General features: G+C 32.4%; 3 protein-coding genes across 4 annotated transcripts; all 3 read left to right on the forward strand.

Annotated features, from left to right (window-relative positions):
- The first annotated feature begins 1,129 nt into the window (after positions 1–1,129).
- Positions 1,130–3,387, forward strand: CYP77B1 (cytochrome P450, family 77, subfamily B, polypeptide 1). Its single transcript, XM_020372184.3, has one exon. It carries the CDS (start codon positions 1,505–1,507, stop codon positions 3,029–3,031), a length of 1,527 nt encoding a protein of 508 aa, XP_020227773.1. The 5' UTR covers positions 1,130–1,504; the 3' UTR covers positions 3,032–3,387.
- Positions 3,388–9,751: 6,364 nt separating this feature from the next.
- On the forward strand, positions 9,752–12,999 carry LOC109808862 (N6-mAMP deaminase). Of its 2 annotated transcripts, XM_020372026.3 has the most exons (11): positions 9,752–9,912; positions 9,982–10,052; positions 10,479–10,570; positions 10,654–10,713; positions 10,799–11,038; positions 11,117–11,193; positions 11,281–11,350; positions 11,429–11,542; positions 11,877–11,943; positions 12,298–12,402; positions 12,490–12,999. In XM_020372026.3, exons 1-11 carry the CDS (start codon positions 9,836–9,838, stop codon positions 12,612–12,614), a joined length of 1,098 nt encoding a protein of 365 aa, XP_020227615.1. In that variant the 5' UTR covers positions 9,752–9,835; the 3' UTR covers positions 12,615–12,999. The 2 variants fall into 2 exon arrangements, with proteins under 2 accessions (XP_020227615.1, XP_020227616.1); XM_020372027.3 differs by lacking the exon at positions 10,799–11,038.
- Positions 13,000–15,382: 2,383 nt separating this feature from the next.
- LOC109807914 (phospholipase A I-like protein) lies at positions 15,383–23,683 on the forward strand. Its single transcript, XM_020370641.3, has 18 exons — positions 15,383–16,164; positions 16,346–16,493; positions 16,908–16,986; positions 17,067–17,220; positions 17,326–17,535; positions 17,631–17,876; positions 17,963–18,125; positions 18,217–18,477; positions 18,587–18,708; positions 19,008–19,169; positions 19,309–19,498; positions 19,606–19,742; positions 20,221–20,359; positions 20,553–20,756; positions 20,839–21,307; positions 21,402–21,618; positions 21,707–21,796; positions 22,961–23,683. The coding sequence occupies exons 1-18, from the start codon at positions 15,604–15,606 to the stop codon at positions 23,402–23,404; spliced, it is 3,996 nt and encodes a 1,331-aa protein (XP_020226230.1). The 5' UTR covers positions 15,383–15,603; the 3' UTR covers positions 23,405–23,683.

A 23,683-nucleotide genomic window follows, 5' to 3' on the forward strand; every position in this document is an offset into this window, starting at 1 on the left:
CTGTTGAACTTGTAATCATAACTTTTAACTTTTTTTTAAAATGGTTGCTATAAACCGCTCTTGAAAATTAAAATGGGACCATTATAGGGTGAACATTGAACAGCAGCACAAAGTTTACATATTTAATCGTAATTTTATTGTATTCTTACTATATCTGGGATATAACAAATTAATAGTTAGTAAATTAACGGGTTGAAGACCCATCCATATTTCGAAACTGCAAGAACAATTAACTAATAATGTTGTTGTACACCTCTTGTTTGTTTGCATGATCATGTGAAGAGAATGTTACTATGTTAGTTTATACTTACCAATTATAACTTATTAAAGAATAATGTGAGCGGGGATGAGGCAGAAGCATGTATTTTTAGAGTTAAATTTTGATAAACTGTAGTAAAATATATTGGACCTACTAGCAGTAAATGTGGAGTACTGGAGTCGATATAAATTAATATTTAGGGTTGATTACCCCCATACCGAAGAAACATGAAATGACGAAAAACCAATGGTAGAACTACGTACAAAGTCAGTCCAATGGCAAAGCAAATCCATGAAGTTTTCTATTCATTGCAGCTCTGCACTTCCACCCAATACCTCAACTACCACCTGTCATCGCTACGTCTACCACCAGGATAAAATTATGTAATACAAATATTTCCCACTTGTCATTTTAATTTCTGTGGACGAAAGCTCATAATATATATTTATTTTTCATTTTCTATTTAATATATTATGCACAGAGCGTATAATATCAAAAATAACATATTAAGATAGGGAAATCAATGTTTTCTGACAAATTTTTTTTACATATTCTTATATTGTGAAAATATATATATCTTTTTTATATAATTTTTCAGCTATATGCAATATATAAATAAATAAGCATAAATGTTTCATCATTATATAAGAACTTCACATGAAGAGAGGAAAAAACTCAAAGAAAAGAATGCATGAAATAGTGATAAATTTGATTCTTTTTTGGTGCAATTTTTACAACTGGAACGCGTCCGGTTTGTTAGATAAATTTAATACTTTAAATGTGCTCTGTTCTATGTAGAAAAAAAAAAAAAAAAAAAAAAAAAACTGTTGTGGTCAGTATTAATATAAAAAAAAAATTCACTGAACCTCACCACTTCGTCGCTTGCTATTTAATGTGGTAATAATTGAGTTTGTTCCAATTTGAGAAGAGTGACAGTTAAAGTTGTGAGGAAGATTTGATAAAGAAGTTAAAAAATAAAAATAAAAAAGGTAAGATGGCCCCGCGTGATGAAAGTCACATATCCTGGATATATGTATACCTGTCATGATCCTGAAGGAGCCGTACTCACAGTAATTACGTCTGCAAAAATTGAATACAATTAACCAAGGTAGACGAAACTCATTCACTCGCATCATATAGTAATCAATAGTGTGTCACCTTTTTCACGTTATATAATCTATTGTGATGCACCACCCCTCCCTCACTCATTCATTGTTTTCTTCTCACTATCACTAACAAGTAACAATGCAGCTAATAACAGACCTCATTCTCCTGGCTCTGGCCTTCCTCTTCCTCCGCTGCTGGTGGCGCTACTGCTCCACCACCGGCGCAGGGCCCAAGAACCTCCCGCCAGGCCCGCCGGGGTGGCCCGTCGTCGGGAACCTCTTCCAAGTCATCCTGCAGCGCCGCCACTTCATCTACGTGGTCCGCGATTTACGTAAAAAGTACGGCCCCATCTTCAGCATGCAGATGGGCCAGCGCACGTTGATCATCGTGACCAGCGCGGACCTGATCCACGAGGCCCTAATCCAGCGAGGCCCGCAGTTCGCGAGCCGGCCCAAAGACTCCCCCATCCGGCTCCTCTTCAGCATGGGGAAGTGCGCCATCAACTCCGCGGAGTACGGCCCGCTGTGGCGCACTCTGAGGAGAAACTTTGTGAGCGAGATGATCAGCCCGCTGCGGATAAAGCAGTGCGGGTGGATACGAAAATGGGCCATGGAGGCCCACATGAGGAGGATCCAGAAGGAGGCCCGGGAGTTGGGCTTGGTGGAGGTGATGAGCAACTGCAGACTCACCATCTGCAGCATCCTCATCTGCCTCTGCTTCGGCGCCAAGATCGAGGAGAACCGAATCAAAAGCATAGAGAGCATTCTGAAAGACGTCATGCTCATCACGCTTCCCAAGCTTCCAGACTTCTTGCCCGTTTTCACGCCCTTGTTCCGCCGCCAGGTCAAGGAAGCCAAGGACCTCAGGAAGAGACAGGTTGAGCTCTTGGCGCCGTTGATTCGCAACCGCAAGGCTTACGTCCAGGGCAAGTTCGAGGGTGCTCACATGGCCAGTCCTGTTGGCGCTGCTTACGTGGACTCCTTGTTCGGCTTGGAGGTTCCCGGTCGTGGACGCTTGGGGGAGGAGGAGCTTGTCACGCTGGTCTCCGAGGTTATCAGCGCCGGGACGGACACCAGCGCCACCGCGCTCGAATGGGCGCTGCTTCATTTAGTTATGGACCAGGAGATTCAGGAGAGATTGTATAGAGAGATTGTGGAGTGTGTGGGGAAGGACGGTGTGGTTACGGAGAGTGACGTGGAGAAGATGCCTTACCTGAGCGCCGTCGTCAAGGAGACTTTCCGGCGCCACCCGCCCAGCCACTTTGTCTTGTCGCACGCCGCCACCGAGGAGACCAAGCTCGGCGGGTATACCATCCCGAAGGAGGCGAGTGTGGAGTTTTACACGGCGTGGTTGACGGAGGATCCGAATATGTGGAAGGATCCGAATGAGTTCCGACCCGAGAGGTTTTTAACCGGGGATGGGGTTGACGTGGACGTGACGGGGACGAAAGGGGTGAAGATGATGCCGTTCGGCATCGGAAGGAGGATTTGTCCAGCTTGGAGTCTTGGCATTCTGCACATAAACTTGTTGCTGGCTAAAATGGTGCATGCTTTTCACTGGTTGCCCATACCCAATAACCCCCCCGACCCCACTGAGACTTTCGCTTTCACTGTTGTCATGAAGAACCCTCTCAAGGCTGTTATTGTGCCCAGATCCATTTACTGAAAACGTGCGTGATAAAATAACATGCGCAGAAACGAGGTACCTAGGTTCTTTTTTATTGGCTGTTCCCGATGATTGCTCATCCTTGCACTTCCCATCAATTTCTATATTATTTATAAATAGGCTAATAGATATTTAGTCATAGTATATGGTATAAATATATTGCACATGCAATTTTCTTCTTCCAATGTGCGTCTCTGCTACATAATGAAGGTCATCTAATCATATATTATATATATATAGTATACTATCCAACTTTTTTTATTTGCGTCCCATGTTGGGCTCATCAAACTCTACGCCTATATCTATGTCCTTCCATTTTGAAGACCAAAATTTTCTTAATTATATCTATTGCAATATGAGATAAGAGCCTGTGTTTTTTTGGCATATCAACATAGTAAGTACGTAAGATATGATTAAATGTTTGGGATACTCTAGAATGGATTGTATACCTGTCCTGGTCCTCGCTAATTTATGCATCGCATGTACATAGAAAACTTGTAAAAAATAACCCAACTAAAAAGGAAAGATAATAAAGAGGGTAGTTCAACTGTTAAAATGTAGTGAAGAAAATTAAAAATTATACATAAGAGAAAATAATTTTGGATTATCCCGGTCTGTAATTTATCTAATATATTATTTTATTTAACTTCTACACACTTCATATTATAGAACGAAGATGAGTGAGTTATCACATGTTTGTAATCAAGATGTATTATCCAAGGAATTTTGGTAAAAAATTACTATTTGTAAGTGACTTAATTTTTTTATTTAAAATAGTTCATCACTTTTTCAACTAAGGACTTATATCAAATGATAAGTCTAATAATTAATGATCATGATCGAATACCAAAATACATTATCTAATAATAACATGAAATTTCAACAAAATCTCGTTATTTTGGTGTCTGGTCTAAGACAATATAATTGGTTTGTATAAAATTTCTATGGTAAGAAAAAGATAGACAGGACACACTTTTGAATGTTCTTACTTTGAATAAACAATTAAGTTATCTCTAATACATTTTTTAAATTGAAACAAATTTATATAATGATAATGTAAACATTACAAAAAAGATTAATTAACATATAGTGATAGATAAAAATTATGAGACTTATAGACGATTTATTCATTTATTATGAGTTGTATAACAATAACCTTTAAAATTATAAATATTTGAGTTTCATTTAAATTAAATATTTATAGATAAAAAATATTTTTTTTTTATTTTACACACACTCATGTATGTAAAAATAAAATATCTGGAAGTATAAGTTATTTTTCTTGTACGGAAAATAATTTTATATTATTATATAGTTATGAATTGTTATAATTATTTTTATTTTATATTTTTTCTAAATCATCCCTATTATTTTTTTCATATTAATAATACGTAAAAATTAAACTAGACAAATATTAAAAAAATTTGTTTAGACATGATTTATGATAGAATATTGCTACATTATTTGATTTATAAAATTGACCTACGTAATCGAAGAAGTGTTGATAGTTTTGTTGACTTTATTTTTAAATTTGATTTATAAGTATCTATGAAAATTATTATTTTATTAATTGTAATTTTTAAAGTCTAATTAATATTAGATTTTTAGAAATATAATAATATGACATTTTTTTTGGTATATTGAAATATAGTAATATGACCGTTATAATTTTAATTACTATTAAATTATTGATATTTTAAAATTAATTAGTTTTTATTTTCGTGATTAATTATAATTACAATTATCGTTATATATACTAGTAAGGTCGAGGCACTTGTGTCTCTATTAAAAATAGAATAAAAATAAAAATTAAATAATAAAAGTATATTGATCTAATTAGTATTATGATTAATTTACTAATGTTAAATTTTTAAATTTGATTAAAAAATATTTTTAAATTTTTTTAAAATAAAAATGTATAATAGTAAAAAATAAAAAAGTTGAGACCAAAATTATTATTAAAAAGGGTATTCCCTTATATATTAGTATAGATATAATTAATGTTTTATTTGAATAAGTATTTGTTATTTGATAAAAATATGTTATTTCATGGAGAAATGGATAAGAATATAAACTCTGATTCCACTTTGGCATTGTAACTGATCTCCTTTGATTATTCTCTATGCCTCCATCTTGAATAATATAAAGTACTAGATGAATCGAAATTGGAACCATACCTTCATGCACATCTTGAGGATGATTGCCTGCCCAAACATGGTGCATTTTCTACAACTTGCTCGACAAATTAAAAGTCCAAATATTGCCCTTTACAATTACTTCCTGCTTTTGAAGCTGATGACACTCGTGGTGTGCTCTTTGTTAAGTTGTGGTCTTTTTTTCCTTGTTTTGGCTCTTTGTTTTTATATTTCAAATTTGATCACACAAAAAAAAAAGTCTCTCTTTCTTTAAAAAAAAAAAGTCTTTCCCATTTTGTATCTGCTTCGCTAACTTTTAAAATGTATGGTTTAGAGTTTATATGTAGGGTGGGTTGATGGATTTGGGTTCGCGGTTTAATATGTAAGTTGATGAATTTTGTAGATAATTAATCTGTTTTTTTTTTAATTTGTATGATTATGTTTAGTTTTTTAGTTTGATACATGAAATCTGTGGACTCATAGGCTAGTTTGCAAACTTTGGTAATTAAAATTTTAATATTAAATTATATATTTAATCTTTTAAATTATTGTGACATTAAAACTATATTTAATTGGTATATATTTGTTATTTGAATAATTTTTATGACATTTTGATACTTTTATTATTGAAAGTTTGATATTATTATATAAGTATTTAAAATTATTTTTATTTTAATATTTTAATATTTAGTACTTTAAATCATTTTAACTATTAATAAACTTTAATGTGATGAAATTTAGCTTATAAATAAAAAAAGATTTATTTTCTTTCAATTTTATGCATTTTTATTTTAAATATATATTTTTTGAATCATTATTTAGATTCACAGATTGATCCGCTTATCCGTGAATTTTGACAGACCAAATACGGACATGAAAAATAAGTCCATTTATTTTATTGATTAGATTTATTCAAATCCGCATAAAACATGAATTTTATAGTTCGAACCTTAAACGGGCCAAACTATTCTGTATACCTACTCCTAATTATTACAATACACAAATTGTCAATTTTTACCAAAACTCGTGACTTTTCACAATTAAAAAAAAAGTTATTTATATGTCAATTGTAATGACCTAATAGAGAACTCAATATTCTTATTTTAAAATTAATTTTGATTTACTTACCCTTCTAATATATATATCATGTAATATCTCGTATCATCATATTGAACTAAAATAAATAAATTTAATTTAAAAAATTATTATTTAATTTATTTTTTTATCTATCAAAACTACAATAACAATATCATGATTCTTGATATTATATGCATATTATCATAATTTCCGTAATAATTTAATTTAATTATGAAAACAAGTATATATTTTCACATTTCAACATGAGATAACGTAAACTTTCTGGATTCATTTTCTCTTTAATTGATGTAACATATGATATTTTACTAGATGTAAACAGTGGTTTCTTTTTTTATATATTGGTTTCATAATTGATTTGGTTGATATTTACTTTTTAGGTCAACAGTTTCCATATGTCTTGGAATTAATTTAGAAAATAAATAATAACCAATGTAGAAAATATATTTTTTTAAATAGTGTCGAAGTGAACCAATAATGTTTTTCAATTTTACTGTAAATTGGTTTGATAGTTGAAATACTCAACTAGCTACCACCATTGAATCACATATTATTAAAGAATATGATTTAGAATTGTCAAAGGAAAATATTTTTGAAGCATAATTAGTTAAAACTTAGTAAAATTTGTTACGGTAAAAATAACATGACATGTAACTTTTGAATAAGTTTTACTAGTTTAAGACTATTTAATTAGTATTTTTTTACTTAATTATACTTTTAATTTTTATTTTATAGTTAATTTATAATTTTGATCATTTTATCTCAAATAAAAGATATCTAGTTATCTTACTTATAAAGATATAAATTTTTTTATCTTATCATGAATTTTAAATATTCATTAATTATTACTTCATCTATGAAAGCTGACTTATACCTATCACTACTTAAGTGAGATGACTTTTAGAAATAAAAAATGCTGCATTCTTTCTTATATACTACGCTCTCTAAACTTAAATAAGCAAAAAGTGCTTAATTTTTTTTTTATTGAAGTATAAATAAATTTTAATTCAATCAACCTTCTTTAATGTTTTTAATTCAAAAATATATTTAAAGTAATAAATGAGATATTATTTATCATGAATGTGGTTAAGGACATCTCCAATGCAAGCAACTCATTTGAGTTGCTTCATGCATTAAAAAATATAAAAAAAAATGGTCTCTAGTGTGTGTGTCATGTCAACATTAAACAACTCAAACACAAATTTACTCAAATGGTAAGAAATTTTAAGAAATTCAACTTTTAGAATTTTTTTTCTAATCATTTATGAACCAAATTTAAATTTTTATTAAAAAAGATAATTGCACTACGATGAAAGAAAATAAATTACGAGAAAAAATACACAATAAGTAGATATTAAAAATAAAATAAAGCAATAGTAAATACATAAACATTATACGAAATTAATTTTCATCATTATTATTTTTGAAACGTTCCCAAATATGTTAAATAAGATCTGCTTGAAATCTGGTAAAGAACGGTTGCTTGAAGAATCAACTCTCTCCCTTCTTCAAGCAACTCGTGTTGCCACGTCAGAATTCTCTAATGACAAAAAATCGAAACTTGAGTTGTTTCCTATTGGAGTTACTCTAAGAATGTTTTAGCAAACATAATGTATATTTTATGTGAACTTATAAAAATTAAATGCATTTAACGAACATTTTTAATTTATGTAAGATTAGTTATATTTGTTTATACATAGATTCAAAGAAAGTATTGTAAGATTTAAACACTTAATTTCCTAATATTTAAAAAAATAATTAATTTAGTTGATAACAATGTTTTTTTTTTCTCTTTCATAACTATCCTTGTACTATTTTTGTAATCTCAACTAATACTTTCCTTTCTCTTAACCAATTAGAGTGCATGTTATATATTAATTTTCTTTCATGATTAATATTATTTACTCTTATGAACAAACACATGCCTTTTAAAGAATATAATTAATGTATTCTATCGAATTAAAAACATGTTTTAAATAAGATATTTTAGTCTAAAATAATTAATACATCAAATAATCAGATATTATGAAAAAGAATAAACAATTAATTTAAATTGATTCTTAAAAATAAAAACAAATATAATAATAAATAATATAAATTTTTATTTATATTTATTTTAATGAATAATTAGTATTTATTTCATTATTCCTTTGCCTCATTTGTATTTTTTTAAAAAATTTAAATGTCATGTCACCAATTCTAAACTATTTAAGAGGTAAGAAGTTATACAGCTGAATCAACAAATGATGAACATTAAATTGATAATCAAACAAAAATTATGCATTCACTAATCCTTGTGTAAGGTGTTTTTTGAAAATAAGAATGATAAATATAAATCATAAAATATTTCTCTATATATATATATATATATATATATATATATATCAATCAAGAATTATGTGATTTTTTAAAATCAAGAAAAAAAATTCACGAGTTAATCATAAAATTAAGTTATTCCAAGTATAACTTTTAACATAGCTACTTCTTCCTGTGCATCTCTATGTAAAAGCCGATGAATATGAAATCATCAAATATTTTGATCTTAACTTTTTTCTTTTTATTGCAATTTTGATCTTAACTTAATAATCATACAAAGTAAATTTTAAATAAATCAATTTTTTTATATTGTTAATATTTACTTATATGTTGAAAAAGTATATTATATTCTAAATTAAATTTATTTAATAAAAGATCAAATAATTTAAAATTTTATAAAAATTTGTATACTTATCTAATCAAATAATTTTTTTTAATGAAGTAACTCTTAAAAAAATACTCTTATAATAACTCTATTCATCCACTCACATATTTGATTACAAAAGTCAATGACTATTATTTAATGATAATATATATATATATATATATATATATATATATATATATTTTGCACTATTAGTATATTTTAATTATTTTTCAATTAAATTTTTAAAAAATTAAATTAAATTATTAAAAATAAAAATTATTAAATAAATATATAATCATATTACCAAAAGTTGTTAGTTTGAATAATTGTGAACTTAATCTTCTTAATTAAGATTTCAAATTTAAATTATATATATATAAAAAAATATTGTTAGAAACGAAGAGAATATCTTACTAAAGATGCTTAATTACATTTTTCTTAAAATTATTTATTGTCAAAATCTATAGATATTTTATGTCAATAACATGATTAAAAAATTATGTAATTTTATTCTTATTATTTTTACTAGTAAAAATGGTATTTTATGTCTCTTAATTTTTAATTTAAAAAAAAATTAAAGAAAGACAATTTAAAAGTGATTGTGAGTGATTATTTCCAAAATATCATAGATAAAACTTATAATCAAATATTAAAAGTGAAGAAGAAAAGTCATACACCATTTTATAGTTATGTATCTCTTTTATAGTTTGTATTGATAAAGATTTTATATGTATATATAAAATTTATCATTGTTGTGAAATTTAAGTTTTATATTAATATTAATTTTAATCGGAATTTAAGTTCTGATAAGAGTGTGTAGGAGTAATAGTAATGAGTATCCTGAAGAAAGTTGGGGGCGAAAGAGTCTCTTTTCCTAGCCAGTGAGGAAAAATGGAGTGGTGCGAGTCAATGCCAAAGATAGAACTGCATGCTCATCTCAATGGATCCATCAGAGACTCTACACTGCTGTAAGTCAACTTCTTTCCTTTTATTTTAACCAAACCAACATTCTTATTTTTTCTATTTTTCTTCCACAGAGAACTCGCCAGAGCTTTGGGTGACAAGGGTGTCATAGATTTCTCCCAAGTGGAACACGTTATCCTTAAAAGTATGTCCCTTTTCTCTTTATCCTTCTTGTGCTTCATATTATTAGTACGTTTGGAATTCACTTTGCCTTTTGTTGCGTTGCGATTTCGTTTGCAAAAATGGGCATGAAATTCATGATAATAAAGGGGAAAGAGAATACGACAATGAAAAAATAAATAAATCAAAGGGATAGAACCATCTTTCTTTTCGAGTTTGCTTTTAGGAAAATACGTGACATGATTACTTAGCTGTTTGTTTGCTTGTTAAAAAAAAAAAAAAAAAAACCGCTCTTTATTGAACTGTTCCTTAAATTCAAAATTTTTGAATATGCTGTCAAGCAGGTCTTACTCCTCTCTTTTTATCTTCTTTCAGAATTCACTTTTAATGACCCTTATTTCCCTATAGTTCTGTTTTAAAGCTTAAATCTGATTATGGCTATTAAATACAGATGATCGTTCATTAAGTGAAGTATTCAAGTTGTTTGACTTAATCCACATTGTCACGACTGATCACTCAAGTATTACCAGAATTACCAAAGAAGTATGTCATTGTGCCTACCATCTGTATTTTATTATTCCAAATTTATTACCTTCGTATTTATGCAAGCAAACTTATAAAAGCAGGTTGTTGAAGATTTTGCATCTGAGAATGTTGTGTATCTGGAGCTGAGAACTACTCCAAAGGTAATATGTGGAGCTCAGTTGGTTATTTTTTGTGTGCTTGTTTCCATTGACTTGATAAAGAAAGTGTTTTCTTAATTATGTGTAGAAAAATGATTCCCTAGGAATGAGTAAACGCTCTTATGTAGAAGCTGTATTGGAAGGTCTAAGAGCTGTAAGTTCAGTCGATGTGGCTTTCATTCCTTACAATGAGGAACCTAGAAACCTTTCAAGTACATTACTCTCAGGTGTGAATGAAAACTGTTATGGAAACCCTAGAAAAAGAATCTTTGTTAGGCTTCTCTTGAGCATTGACCGTCGGGAGACAACAGAAGCGGCAATGGAAACTGTATGCTATAATGCAAATTTATTTTTGGGCAAAAGTTAAGTCTGTTTGTTACTGCCTTTGAACACTTCTTTGCCGCAGGTCATGCTTGCACTGGAAATGAGGCAGTTTGGGGTGGTTGGAATTGACCTCTCTGGGAATCCAGCTGTTGGTGACTGGTATATCAGCTTGATCCTGGACTCTAGTGTAGTGATTTGTTTTAAGTTTTAGAAGTCCATGCTTAAGCCCAATTTTATCTTTTGCAGGATTACATATTTGCCAGCATTGAGATTTGCTCGAGAACAAGGTCTTTATGTAACTCTTCACTGTGGAGAAGTGTGTTAATCTTTTCTTGTACCTTTTTACTCTTGGTGTTTCTCTGGTGGGTTTGTTTTTCTGACTTTGTGTGTTTAGGTATCAAACTCGAAGGAGATACATGATATGCTTGACTTTCTTCCGCAGAGGATTGGACATGCTTGTTTCTTTGAGGAGGAACACTGGAAAAGGCTGAAGTCCTCAAACATTCCGGTTAGACATTGCTAGACCTTATCTTTAGTCATATTAATGATAAAGAAAAATTATGGTAGTGTATCATGATTTGTGTGGTTACAAGCAGATGTCCTGGTTGTCCTTTGTCGGTAATCAATCAATTAAAAGTTTTTTTTAAAAAAAAAAACTACCAAATTTAAATTTTGATTTGATCTGCAATAACTGGAGCCCATAATTCTTGCTTTCACTGATCGTCCCTTGGGGGCTTCTGATTGTCGCTAGGTTTGAATGCTTCATATTATATTGTCTCTTCCCAATTTATAAACTGCTGTAGTTCATAAAAAGCTAAGTTATATATCATCATGATTTTCAGGTTGAAATTTGTTTGACATCAAACATAAGGACATTGTCTGTTCCAACAATAGATGCACATCATTTTGGTAGGTTCTTCTGTTTATTTTTGAGGTTGATTATCACAGGATAGGATAATAAAAGAACCTTGCTGTTTGTTCAACTTTACACAAGATTTTATAGGCTTGAAAGTGACTTTGTATTTTGATTAGCTGTGGTTCTTCTTGGAAAGGCAATTATTTTTGGTCTATGAAAAAATAATTTCTTTTCTGGGGTAGTTGCATACTTACAAGTTTTGGTTTTGAAACAGAAATACAAAGTAGTGATACTTGCTTTCAGCTTTTCTTTTTCCCCTCTTGAAGTCATTCCATTTTATATTGTGGCTTTGATCTGGGAATCAACTTTATGCAGTTTCTCTTAACATCATGGTTTTGTTGATGCAGCTGATCTATATAAAGCAAAACATCCTTTAGTTCTGTGTACCGATGACTCGGGTGTATTTTCTACTAGTCTCTCCAACGAATACAAAATTGCTGCTGATTCATTTGGTAGGTTTCACTTTTCTCTTGCAGCTAGTGGAATTCAAACTAATTGCTAAACTTTGCTGACTGCTTGTTGGTTTGGCTATTATATAGGCCTTGGAAGGAAGCAAATGTTTGAGCTATCAAAGAATGCTGTCGAGTTTACATTTGCCGATAATGTAGTAAAGGAGGATTTAAGAAAAACTTTTAATTCAGGAGCAGAGAATCTGGAACTGTAAGTACAGTTTCATAATGGACTCATAGTGGTATGTATTTAGATTAGATGAAATGACTTTTAATTTTTACCGGCTATTACAATTCTGGACACAACTTATGGTTGTCCCCTTTATATTAGAGGAATGAGTTAACATGGTTGGTTGACTCTGGGACCCGTGCCTTGTTGAAGATTGGATTGGTCCTTGATAAATATTTTTCCTAAATCAGTCATTCAAGTGATTCCTCCAGAAGGTTCAAGTTGATGAAATTGGATATGGTCAAGTCATTAGGTATATGCTGATCAAGTGACTCCTGTGACCAAATTTTTAATTTTAAATTTGACCTCTTAAGATGGGCGGCTATGAACTAGTCCATTATAAATCAAAATACTTCTTTGGAGGCTTCTAACCAACGTCCCAATTAAGTAGGCGAAACAGCCTAAGCAGTAAAGGACCGTCTGTTAAGTTGATATGAAAGGTAACATAAATTGACTACAATACTTTGTCCAATCTTTTTTCACCCTCAAGCTCAGTTGACCAATAACCTTTTTTTTTTTTTTTTTTGACACCCACCAATAACCTTTTTAAAGCACGGCATCTTTGGACTTTTTCACATTTACGATCATTAAATTTTCATTTAATTATTCAAAGTGTATAATAAATACTATATAGTATATACAATATTCAATTTGAAGAATTATTTATTTTTTAACAAAAGAATATGCTGTATAACTTTGAATATTTTCATGTAATTGTGGTTTTTTTTTATAATAAAATTAGATTGTGGGTTTGATTTTGATAAAGAGATAGTGTAATTCAATATTGAACCATTTAATGAACTTGACAATGTGTGATTTTAAATTGTTTAAATTATTGTCTTAAATTAATTTGACTTGGTTAAAAAGTGGGTAAAGTCCAACAAAAAATTATTTTTGTTATGGATTGAACTTGAGTTCTATTCGAATGATTCAATATTGAATTTAATATATTAATTATTTTTTACCAATTCTTTGGTATGTTAAAAGGATATGAACTAAGATCGGATTATTAAGTTATTAATTAAGAAACTAGAAATTTAAAAAATTGAAATTAAGAGTGGATATCTTGTATAAGAAAATGTAACACTTATTTTAATTTTGTTTTAGTATAAAATATAAGGTAATTTTATCCAAAATATAAAAGTGAGATTGATGAATTCTGCTCTTTACATAATTGTTTTTGTTTTATCTTTTACTCATTAATTTAGAGTGATCTTTTATCTTCAGTTTATTTATTTATTTTTATTGGAACTAATTATGGTGTAGATTATCTTTTGCTCTTGTGATAATTATGTCTTATATATTAGTTTGTAGTTTTTTTTTATTTTAAAAAAGGAATTTAGTTTATAATCTTGGCAAAAAGTAGATCAGCACCGTTACCATATGGATGATTAGCATAAATCAATCGGTCGTGGGCTAAGGAGGTTCAAATATTATTAATACATTATTCTCAAGATTTTTAATAATTATTATATTAATTTTAAATTTATATTTTTAGAAAATTGGTGGTAAGAATCAATTTATTTATTGTTGAGTGAATGTAGTAAGAATCAAATCATTAATAATGTGCTCATCAAAAATATTTTATTAATATTGTTATAGGTGTAAATATGTAAATAATGGATACCAACAAACTCTTTTTTATTATCTTGATACCAACCTACTCCGATCGATAGAATTGTGATTAATTCCCAATCAGACGGCCAATATTTCCCCCTCTTTTTATTTGGAATATTCACCTCTAATCCGTCGTTAACGGAAGAATACAGAAGTACGGTCAAAGTCATGGCTTGCGGTTGCGGAAGAACATATCGTGTTGAACTTGTTTGGAAAAACAAAAACTACTGCAAGCAGTATTTTTTATTTGTGACGGTTAAAGTGGTTCAATAAAAAAAGTTATTAAAAAAAAGAATAATTCTATTTGAACGCATTATTAATATGTTAAAATTCATTAAGAAATTTGGTAATATGTTATTTAAATATTTAATTCATCTAAAGTAAAAGAGTGTATTTTAAAAAATTAACCATTTATAATTAATAAAATCATATATATATATATAATAAATTTAAAATTAATTATAATATTTATCATTAATTTTTTAATCAACAGTTATTATTATACTTTATTTTTTAAAAGTGAAATCTCTAAACTAAATTCATTATTTAATGATTATGTGAATTTTTATACTCTATAAAAGTCAATAAAGCCAATAGGATTCCTTAAACCTAAATCAGCACTTGTAAATCCTTTTTTCAACCACATAAAATTTACATAAATGAAGTTGGGAAAAATTAAATTTACAATAATTCAAACAAGAGTTTTCTCACCACCTTACTGCAAAATAATGCAGTTTTATCTTCATTTGGCCTCTGCCCCCCGTGACATTGAAACATCTCCTAACAAATAAAAAAAGAAGTTAGGTTCTTCTCTACTTTTCTACCAATGTTTGCACTTTGCCTATAGCCGGCCACGGTTTCTTCCTTCAAATCTACTTAATAGCCTTGTAGCCTTCCTTCAATACTTCAAAATTGTATTTTTCAAGCTTGTCATTTATGAAATATCGTAATTAATTAATTAATAGGAAACATATTTGAATTATCGTACAATATGCATTAATAATGATTATCATTAATTATTATTATTTTTTTTAAAAAAAATAATAAGAAAGAAAGAAAAGAAAGAAAAGACAGTGAACCTGAATTTTATGGGATATGTATATATGAAGGTTGACGGGTAACACAGCTTGGGTTCGTGTTCTCTGAGCGTGTGGCAAAGTCGATTACATGCGTGTTCTGTGTTCCGAGATTTGTTGAAGGATCAATCAGCATTCAGCAGCGATCGGGTTCGGATCCGAAATCCGAATGCGGCAGCGTAAGGTAGAGGTCAATTCTCAACAATTCAACGTAACTGAATCCTGAATCCTGAATCCTGAATCCTGAATCCTGAATCCTGAATCTGGATCACATAACCGACAATGTCCTGGGGATTGGGTTGGAAGAGGCCTTCCGAGATCTTCCACCTCACTCTCAGCTATGGCACCGACGATCCGCCGGAGAATATCACTCGCACCTCAACCTCCTCCGGTTCCTCTTCCTCTTCCTCTTCCTCCTCCTCTTCCTCCGCCTCCACTTCCTCAATCCTCTCGCAGGATCAGGACCTCGGCTTTCGCATTGAATTGGACTGGTCCGCGTCCGAGGACGAGGATCAGGTGGCGCTGAAGCTTCAGTCGCAGCTCATGGTGGCGCTGCCCATGCCGCAGGACACGGTCGTCGTTGAGCTCAGGCCGCGGGACGACGAGAGCCTCGTCGATTTGGGAATGAAGGTAGTTAAGCGGAGGGAGCCTCTCAGAGCGGTTACTATGGCCAAGGCTGTTGCCTCTGGTCAGCAAAGCGACGGCACTGGTGTTTTGATACGCTTGTTGCGCTCCGATTTGCCTTCCCCAACGCCGCCCAACGCTGGAGACGCCGCCGTTTCCTGTTCCGGCAACCACTGGACCAGTCTCGCTGTGCTCAGTCTCTGCGGCTGTGGCTTGTCGGTGAGTGTTGCTTATTCTTTGATTGATATGGAAGGAGTTGGTTAGTGATTGTTTTATCTCTACTATGTTCTACTGTCACGTATGAAATGTTTTGTTTGTTTGTGCTTGGGAAGTGAGTTGGATTTTATAACTTTGGTGGAGTGGATTGGGGATCTTATAAACACATTATGACTATGCACAGGTGCTTCCAGTAGAGCTTACGCAATTGCCACACCTTGAGAAACTCTTTCTTGATAACAACAGGCTAAGTGTTTTGCCACCTGAGCTTGGTGAGCTAAGAAGCTTAAAAGTGCTCAGGGTTGAGAACAACATGCTTATCTCGGTTCCCGGTAAGTTTTTAATTGTCTGACTTACTACAATACGAGGATAATAGTAAACTAGTTATTATCAAGTGTGCATGGTGGAGGTGGAAATATTTTTATAACCTCTAATAAGTATACTCAGTAAACAAGAGCAGACTGATCTACTTGAAAGTAATGCGTAATGTTAGATTGCATGTAACTTCCCCAACTTAACAAAAACTTCGAAAGTGTGATTGCATTGGGTATGGGAAGTCCTAGCACCACTTACTGCACCAATGCACTTGATCAATCTTGTGGGTTGGAGGAGCACACATATGCCATGTTCAACCCTGTAGTATTTACTATTGTGATATTTCCTCAAGTTTATGAAGTATCAAGATTAGTGTTTCTTGTAAAAAACAGCCCTTGTATCTGATTTTTTATTTTTATTTTTTTGAGCAGCTGAACTGAGACAATGTATGCAGTTGGTGGAGTTGTCATTGGAACATAACAAGCTTGTTAGGCCAGTTCTTGACTTCAGGTTTTGGGTTTAGACAATTTTGTATAAACTAGTTTAGACTCCATATATTCCTCTGGTCTTAATGTTACCAAATATGGCAGGGCTATGGCTGAATTACGGGTTCTTAGGCTATTTGGAAATCCTCTTGAGTTTCTTCCTGAAATTTTGCCCCTCCACAAACTTCGTCACCTTTCTCTTGCAAATATTAGGATTGTGGCAGATGAAAACTTGAGATCTGTGAATGTGCAAATAGAGGTAGCACTTTGCAAACTAGCAGCTATAGCTAGACTATTTTTCTGGCATTATTCTTTTGAAACATATCACATATTCAATTAAACTTGCTTTTTATGGTCATTGCAGATGGAAAACAGTTCTTATTTTGGTGCATCTAGGCATAAACTCAGTGCCTTCTTCTCTCTTATATTCCGCTTTTCTTCTTGTCATCATCCTTTACTAGCATCTGCACTAGGAAAGATAATGCAAGACGAAGGAAATAGAGTGTTTGTAGGTAAAGATGAGAATGCAGTGCGACAGCTTATAAGCATGATAAGTAGTGACAACTGTCATGTGGTATGTTTTAATGGGCCTAGATATCACTTTTTTATTATTATTTATATTTATTCTTCTGCTATTTGGTGGTTGTGATTGTGCTTAACATTTTACAGGTTGAACAAGCCTGCTCTGCTCTTTCATCCCTTGCTTCTGATGATTTCGTAGCCTTGCATCTGATGAAAGCAGACATCATGCAACCAATTGGAACAGTTCTGAAATCTGCAGGTCGGGAGGAGGTAATATCTGTATTGCAAGTTGTGGTCAAGTTGGCTTTCACATCTGATACGGTGGCTGAGAAGATGTTGACCAAGGATATTTTAAAATCTTTGAAAAACTTATGTGCCCATAAAGATCCAGAGGCAAGTTAGTTTCTTTTGATAGTTAATAATTTAATTGATTCCTTATGTTGCACAATCCTTTAAATTTTAGGTTTTTCCTTCTATAGGTTCAAAGGCTAGCTCTGTTAGCTGTGGGAAATTTGGCCTTCTGTCTGGAAAACCGTCGCATACTTGTTACTTCAGAAAGCTTACGAGAACTCCTCTTGCGCCTGACTGTTGTAATTGAGCCACGTGTTTATAAAGCTGCAGCTCGTGCTTTGGCAATTCTAGGTATATCTTTGAATATAAAATTCATCTATGTCTTTTAGGACGTTTTATCCTGATTATTGAATGGGGAGTTCTTCATTTTTTGCTTTTGTAGGAGAAAATGAAAACCTGAGGCGTGCAATAAAAGGGAGACAAGTGGCAAAGCAAGGACTTCGCATACTCTCAATGGATGGAGGTGGAATGAAAGGTCTAGCAACTGTACAAATGCTAAAGGAGATTGAAAAGGGAACTGGAAAACGAATACATGAGTTGTTTGATTTAATATGCGGCACATCAACAGGAGGAATGCTAGCTGTTGCGCTTGCGATTAAGTTAATGAGTTTGGAAGAATGTGAAGATATATACAAAAATCTTGGTAAGGATGTTTTTTAAGAATGGTGTATGGCATGTTTCTATTTATCAATCTATTTATTTGCCCTGAAATTATATTTATAGATAAACTGATTGAAAACACTTGGAATCAGGGAAGCTTGTTTTTGCTGAGCCTGGTCCCAAGGACAACGAAGCTGCTACTTGGAGAGAAAAATTAGATCAACTTTATAAAAGCTCATCACAGAGTTTTAGGGTGGTTGTTCATGGATCAAAAGTATGTATTTCTTTCCTTTATGTTGGTGTATTTTATATATTTTTTTTTTCACTTCTTATATATATATATATATATATATATATATATATATATGTATATATTTGAAGCATGTGTCTTGGAACATCTGAATGAAAATGAGATACTTCAAAATATCAATGTTGTACAATTTTATTTTATATTTGTAAGAGCTGCATAATGCATTCTTTTCTTTGACCTTTTAGCTATTTTGACAATGATATGATCTAGGTATTTAAATTTTATATGCCCTAAAAGGAGTATTATGACTTATTGTCTTGCAGCATAGTGCAGAACAGTTCGAGAGGCTATTGAAGGAAATGTGTGCTGATGAGGATGGAGATCTAATGATAGATTCTGCTGTGAAAAATGTGCCCAAAGTTTTTGTTGTATCAACCTTGGTGAGCATGATGCCAGCACAGCCCTTCATATTTCGCAATTATCAGGTTAGAGGCTAATATCTTCTATTAGTGTTTATAATTGCTATTAAATTACACTCGTTCTTGTTTGTTACTGTATTTTTTCTTTATAATATTTAATTCTCTGTCCTTCTCTCCCCCGTTGCTGGTACTATCTATAATGCAGTACCCTGCTGGAACACCTGAGGTGGCCCTCTCAAAGTCAGATAGCTCAGGGATCAATGTATTAGCATCACCTATAGGCGAACCGGCTGGCTATAAACGTAGTGCTTTCATTGGAAGCTGTAAGCATCAAGTATGGAAGGCTATCAGAGCATCATCTGCTGCTCCTTATTATCTTGATGATTTCTCAGATGGTACTGATTACTCTGCTGTTTGCATCAATTTGGCTGTATTTTAGTTATAGTTATTTCCATTTCTGTTTTTGACATGTATTTATTTTCATCCTGCAATGTGCCTTAAGATGTCAACCGTTGGCAAGATGGTGCGATAGTGGCAAACAATCCTACAATTTTTGCCATAAGAGAAGCACAACTTCTGTGGCCTGACACAAAAATTGACTGTCTGGTTTCAATAGGATGCGGTTCTGTTCGAACTAGGGTAAGTAATCTTCTCTGTTTTAGTTCTGCAATAATATTCTGTTTCTGATGAAGAAGATCAAGTGCTTTGATAGTTATTCATTGTAAACATGAAAATTAAAAGAATGCTGTTGAAATTATGGGGTTTTACTTTAGGTATAGGAGGTAGATAGAGAGAAGAGAATGAAATACTATATTGATATTAACCAAAACGTTTTACAATGTATTGACGGGTTTATAAAAGTTAAAGTCCTAACCCTTATTTATGTTAGTTATAATCCTAACCAATTAGGAAGACAAATCATGATAAGGAAATATAGTTAACTAATCTTAAGAGATAATGAGGAAATAGGGAAACTAATGCTAAAGGATAACCTAAGTTACGATAAAACATTTATGGAAACAAATGTGATTAGTAATGTTGATTTTTGGAGATGTGTCATTGACTTCTAAAGTTCATGAACTACTTTTTTTATTATTGTACATTTATACTTTTGTAGGCAAGAAAAGGAGGTTGGCGGTATCTGGATACAGGACAGGTATTGATCGAGAGTTCATGCTCTGTTGATCGGGTGGAGGAAGCTTTAAGTACATTGTTGCCTATGCTTCCTGAGATACAATATTTTCGTTTCAATCCAGGTATCATGTTTATATTTTTGAGTTTGGGAAAGGAAGAATCTTTCTTTGCCTTCTAATTCTATATGAATCAATTTTCAGTAATTTTTGAGTTTAACTTCATTTCTTTTCCTGGTTTGATAAAGCAATGTACTTCCCGTGTACTATTCTTGGAAAGAACTTCAATTCTCAATAAGTTTTCTGTATTTCCTTACAGTTGATGAACGTTGTGATATGGAACTTGATGAGACAGATCCAACTAACTGGCTAAAGTTGGAATCCGCAGTTGAAGAATATATACAAAAGAATCATCAGTCATTTGAAAATGTTTGTGAGAGATTACTTCTTCCTTTCCATCATGAGGAGAAGTTGTCTGAGAATCTGAGATCTAAATTACCCAAGTCCAAGGAATCACTTGAGGGTATTGTAGATTATATGTTGTTTACACTGTCAATTTTCACTTTCATTGATCCCTCAAAGATTCTTTTGTTCTGTTTTATCAGGTGCCAACGGCCCTACCTTAGGGTGGAGGCGTAATGTACTACTTGTTGAAGCTTTACATAATCCAGATTCCGGAAAAGTGATCAACCATGCCCGGGCGCTTGAGTCATTTTGTGCTCGTAGTGGCATACGTTTATCTGTCATGCAGGGTTTGTCTGGTGTTGTAAAGACAGTGCCATCAACAACGTTCCCAACTCCATTTGCATCACCTCTGTTTACAGGAAGCTTCCCTTCAAGTCCCCTCATGTATAGTCCTGATCTTGGTCAGAGAATTGGTCGGATTGATCTAGTCCCACCTTTAAGTTTAGATGGTCAATTGGGGAAAACAATTGCATCGCCTCCAATGTCTCCTCGAGGACTTAGACAGTTTTCTTTGCCTGTAAAATCATTGCATGAGAAATTGCAGAATTCACCGCAAGTTGGTGTTATACATTTGGCTCTTCAAAATTACTCAGATGGCTTAATTGTGAGGTATTTTCCATTATGTTTCATGAATACCTATTCATTGTCACTAGTTATTTTTCTCCATGTGGATGGAAGCGTGATGCTGTTGTTCTTTATTTAGTTGGCAGAATGATGTATTTGTGGTGGCTGAACCTGGAGAGGTTGCAGAGAAATTTCTACAAAATGTTAAATTTAGTTTGTTGTCAACAATGAGGAGCCATCGCAGAAAGGGTGCATCTCTCTTGAGCAATATTTCTACTATTTCTGATTTAGTTGCCTTTAAACCGTATTTCCAAATTGGAGGCATTGTCCACCGCTATCTAGGCCGTCAAACCCTAGTATGTCTTCTCCTTGCACGTCTTTATAATTTTTTAAATAAAACTAATATATCTATTAGAAACATGAGTTTCAATATCTTTTATGTAGGTTATCGAAGATGATCAAGAAGTTGCTTCATTTATGTTTCGTAGGACTGTCCCTTCTATGCACTTATCCCCAGAGGATATACGATGGATGGTATGTGCTTTGCTCCCACTTTGATTGTACTATTGTCCCTATGGACGTAATTTTGTGGAGCTTCACTCAAACTAAGGAACTTTCTTATCTGCTGTTACCAAATGTTCACTATCATCATCTAATCTGGAGATTTAAGAAATAGAATCATGATTGGGTGTTGATCACTTAATTATACACTAGTCACTTTATACTCTGACAATAGTTGGAGGTTGTATACTAAGTAATAGTATGATCATCACCTTGTATTGCTCTTGGTCCATTTTTTATATGGCTTAATTTGTCTCTGTTGCTAACTTTAGGGATTCAATTATCTGGTTGTGTGCATATAGGGAAGCCTTATATAGGCAAATAATATATTGGGGACAGAGCTATAATCCATTTGTTTTTTTTTTCTTTAAAGAATTTTGGGCAATCCCACTATTTGGATGAGACATTTACTGACACTAGCTCTGGCTGATTTTTGAAGCATATGAACTGTGGGGGGACTGGAAAATTTAAAGATCATCTACAGCCATTGTTTTGACATTTAGAGTGTCTGTTTTATTAGTCAAATATTTTTCTTTCGGCATACTTCTCTAGGAAAGAAGGGATAAACTTTTTATATCAAGATAATAATGTCCTTTGGTTAGAATAAGAGTGACAAGCACAATTCTAGATTTGACTTCTCTAAAGTGTCAGATTTTTTTAGAGGTAAAGTGCAGAGTTATAACTCTTGATTAAAAAATTATTTGTCGATATTGTAATAAAATAAATGCACATGTATACACGTACACTATGAAGTTGTTAAGGTTGTAAATTTATAATCTGCACTTTTCCCTTTTGAGGTCTGTCTCTAGAGTACACTTTAAAGTGGTCAAATCCGAGTACAGTCATTTGGTATAGGTTCTTAATATAAATCAGAGCCATGCTTTCCTTGTTGATGCTTTCAATGTAAGATATCTATAGTGTTTGGTTGGAGGGGAAAAGGGGTTTTTTTTAAATAAAAAAAATTAAAAAGAAAGAGGATTTTATGTTGTATGACATCTTTGCTCCCCAGTACAACAATATTTCCCCTTGTGTAGGAGGTATAGGGGAGAGAAATTTGTTGTCTAATCCTTTGTCATATTCGTGGAAATGTTCTGATTCCTTTCTGTTCTGTTTGTGTTGGTATCTTGAATTACATAGGTTGGAGCTTGGAGAGACAGGATCATAATATGCACAGGGACACATGGACCTACTCCTGCTGTTATTAAGGCCTTTCTGGACTCGGGTGCCAAAGCTATTGTTTGTCCTTCAAATGAACCTCCAGAGTCTCAGTTGACCACTTTTGATGGTAACAACGAGTTGAATGTGATGGAAAATGGAAAGTTTGAAATTGGAGAGGACGAAGCAGATGATGAGAACATACCACCCAGTCCACTAAGTGACTGGGAAGATAGTGACGCCGAGAGAATTGGGGACCACAATATTTCTTTTTGGGACGATGATGAAGAGGAGCTGTCACAATTTGTTTGTCAGTTGTATGATTCATTATTCAGGGAAGGTGCTAGCATTAATGTTGCTTTGCAACATGCTCTTGCCTCATATCGAAGAATGAGGTATGTGTGTCATCTCTCTGGCGTACAATAATTTTGTTCATTTAATCTTAATATGAAAAAAAAAACGAAAATAAAAGATGAGAGAGGGGGACAAAGGATAAGAAGCGGAGTCTATGTGAGAGAGCATGCTCTTATAAAATTATAGTCGATAACCAATTTTGAGGCTTATAAAGATGTGCATTTTCAGTTGCTTACAATATCCCTTGCCATTTTATTCTGTTCCTTGATCAGTTGTTCCTATGTAACTGTAATAACATTGGAGGATTAGGGCTTCGAATTATTTGTATCATAGATTGCCATTTGTCACTCA

The sequence above is a fragment of the Cajanus cajan genome, chromosome 5, assembly GCF_000230855.2.
Source record: "Cajanus cajan strain Asha chromosome 5, NIPB_CcT2T_4, whole genome shotgun sequence".
In the NCBI taxonomy this organism is placed as follows: domain Eukaryota; kingdom Viridiplantae; phylum Streptophyta; class Magnoliopsida; order Fabales; family Fabaceae; genus Cajanus; species Cajanus cajan.

Excerpts from the sequence above, each read along its gene's own strand:
- LOC109808862 (XM_020372026.3), top strand. The coding sequence starts at position 9,836 with ATGGAGTGGTGCGAGTCAATGCCAAAGATAGAACTGCATGCTCATCTC. Across the intron at positions 10,571-10,653 it reads TTACCAGAATTACCAAAGAA|GTTGTTGAAGATTTTGCATC; the intron begins GTATGTCATTGT and ends TTATAAAAGCAG. Across the intron at positions 10,714-10,798 it reads AGCTGAGAACTACTCCAAAG|AAAAATGATTCCCTAGGAAT; the intron begins GTAATATGTGGA and ends AATTATGTGTAG.
- LOC109807914 (XM_020370641.3), top strand. The coding sequence starts at position 15,604 with ATGTCCTGGGGATTGGGTTGGAAGAGGCCTTCCGAGATCTTCCACCTC. Across the intron at positions 20,757-20,838 it reads GTCCAAGGAATCACTTGAGG|GTGCCAACGGCCCTACCTTA; the intron begins GTATTGTAGATT and ends CTGTTTTATCAG. Across the intron at positions 21,308-21,401 it reads TCAGATGGCTTAATTGTGAG|TTGGCAGAATGATGTATTTG; the intron begins GTATTTTCCATT and ends TTCTTTATTTAG.
- CYP77B1 (XM_020372184.3), top strand. The coding sequence starts at position 1,505 with ATGCAGCTAATAACAGACCTCATTCTCCTGGCTCTGGCCTTCCTCTTC.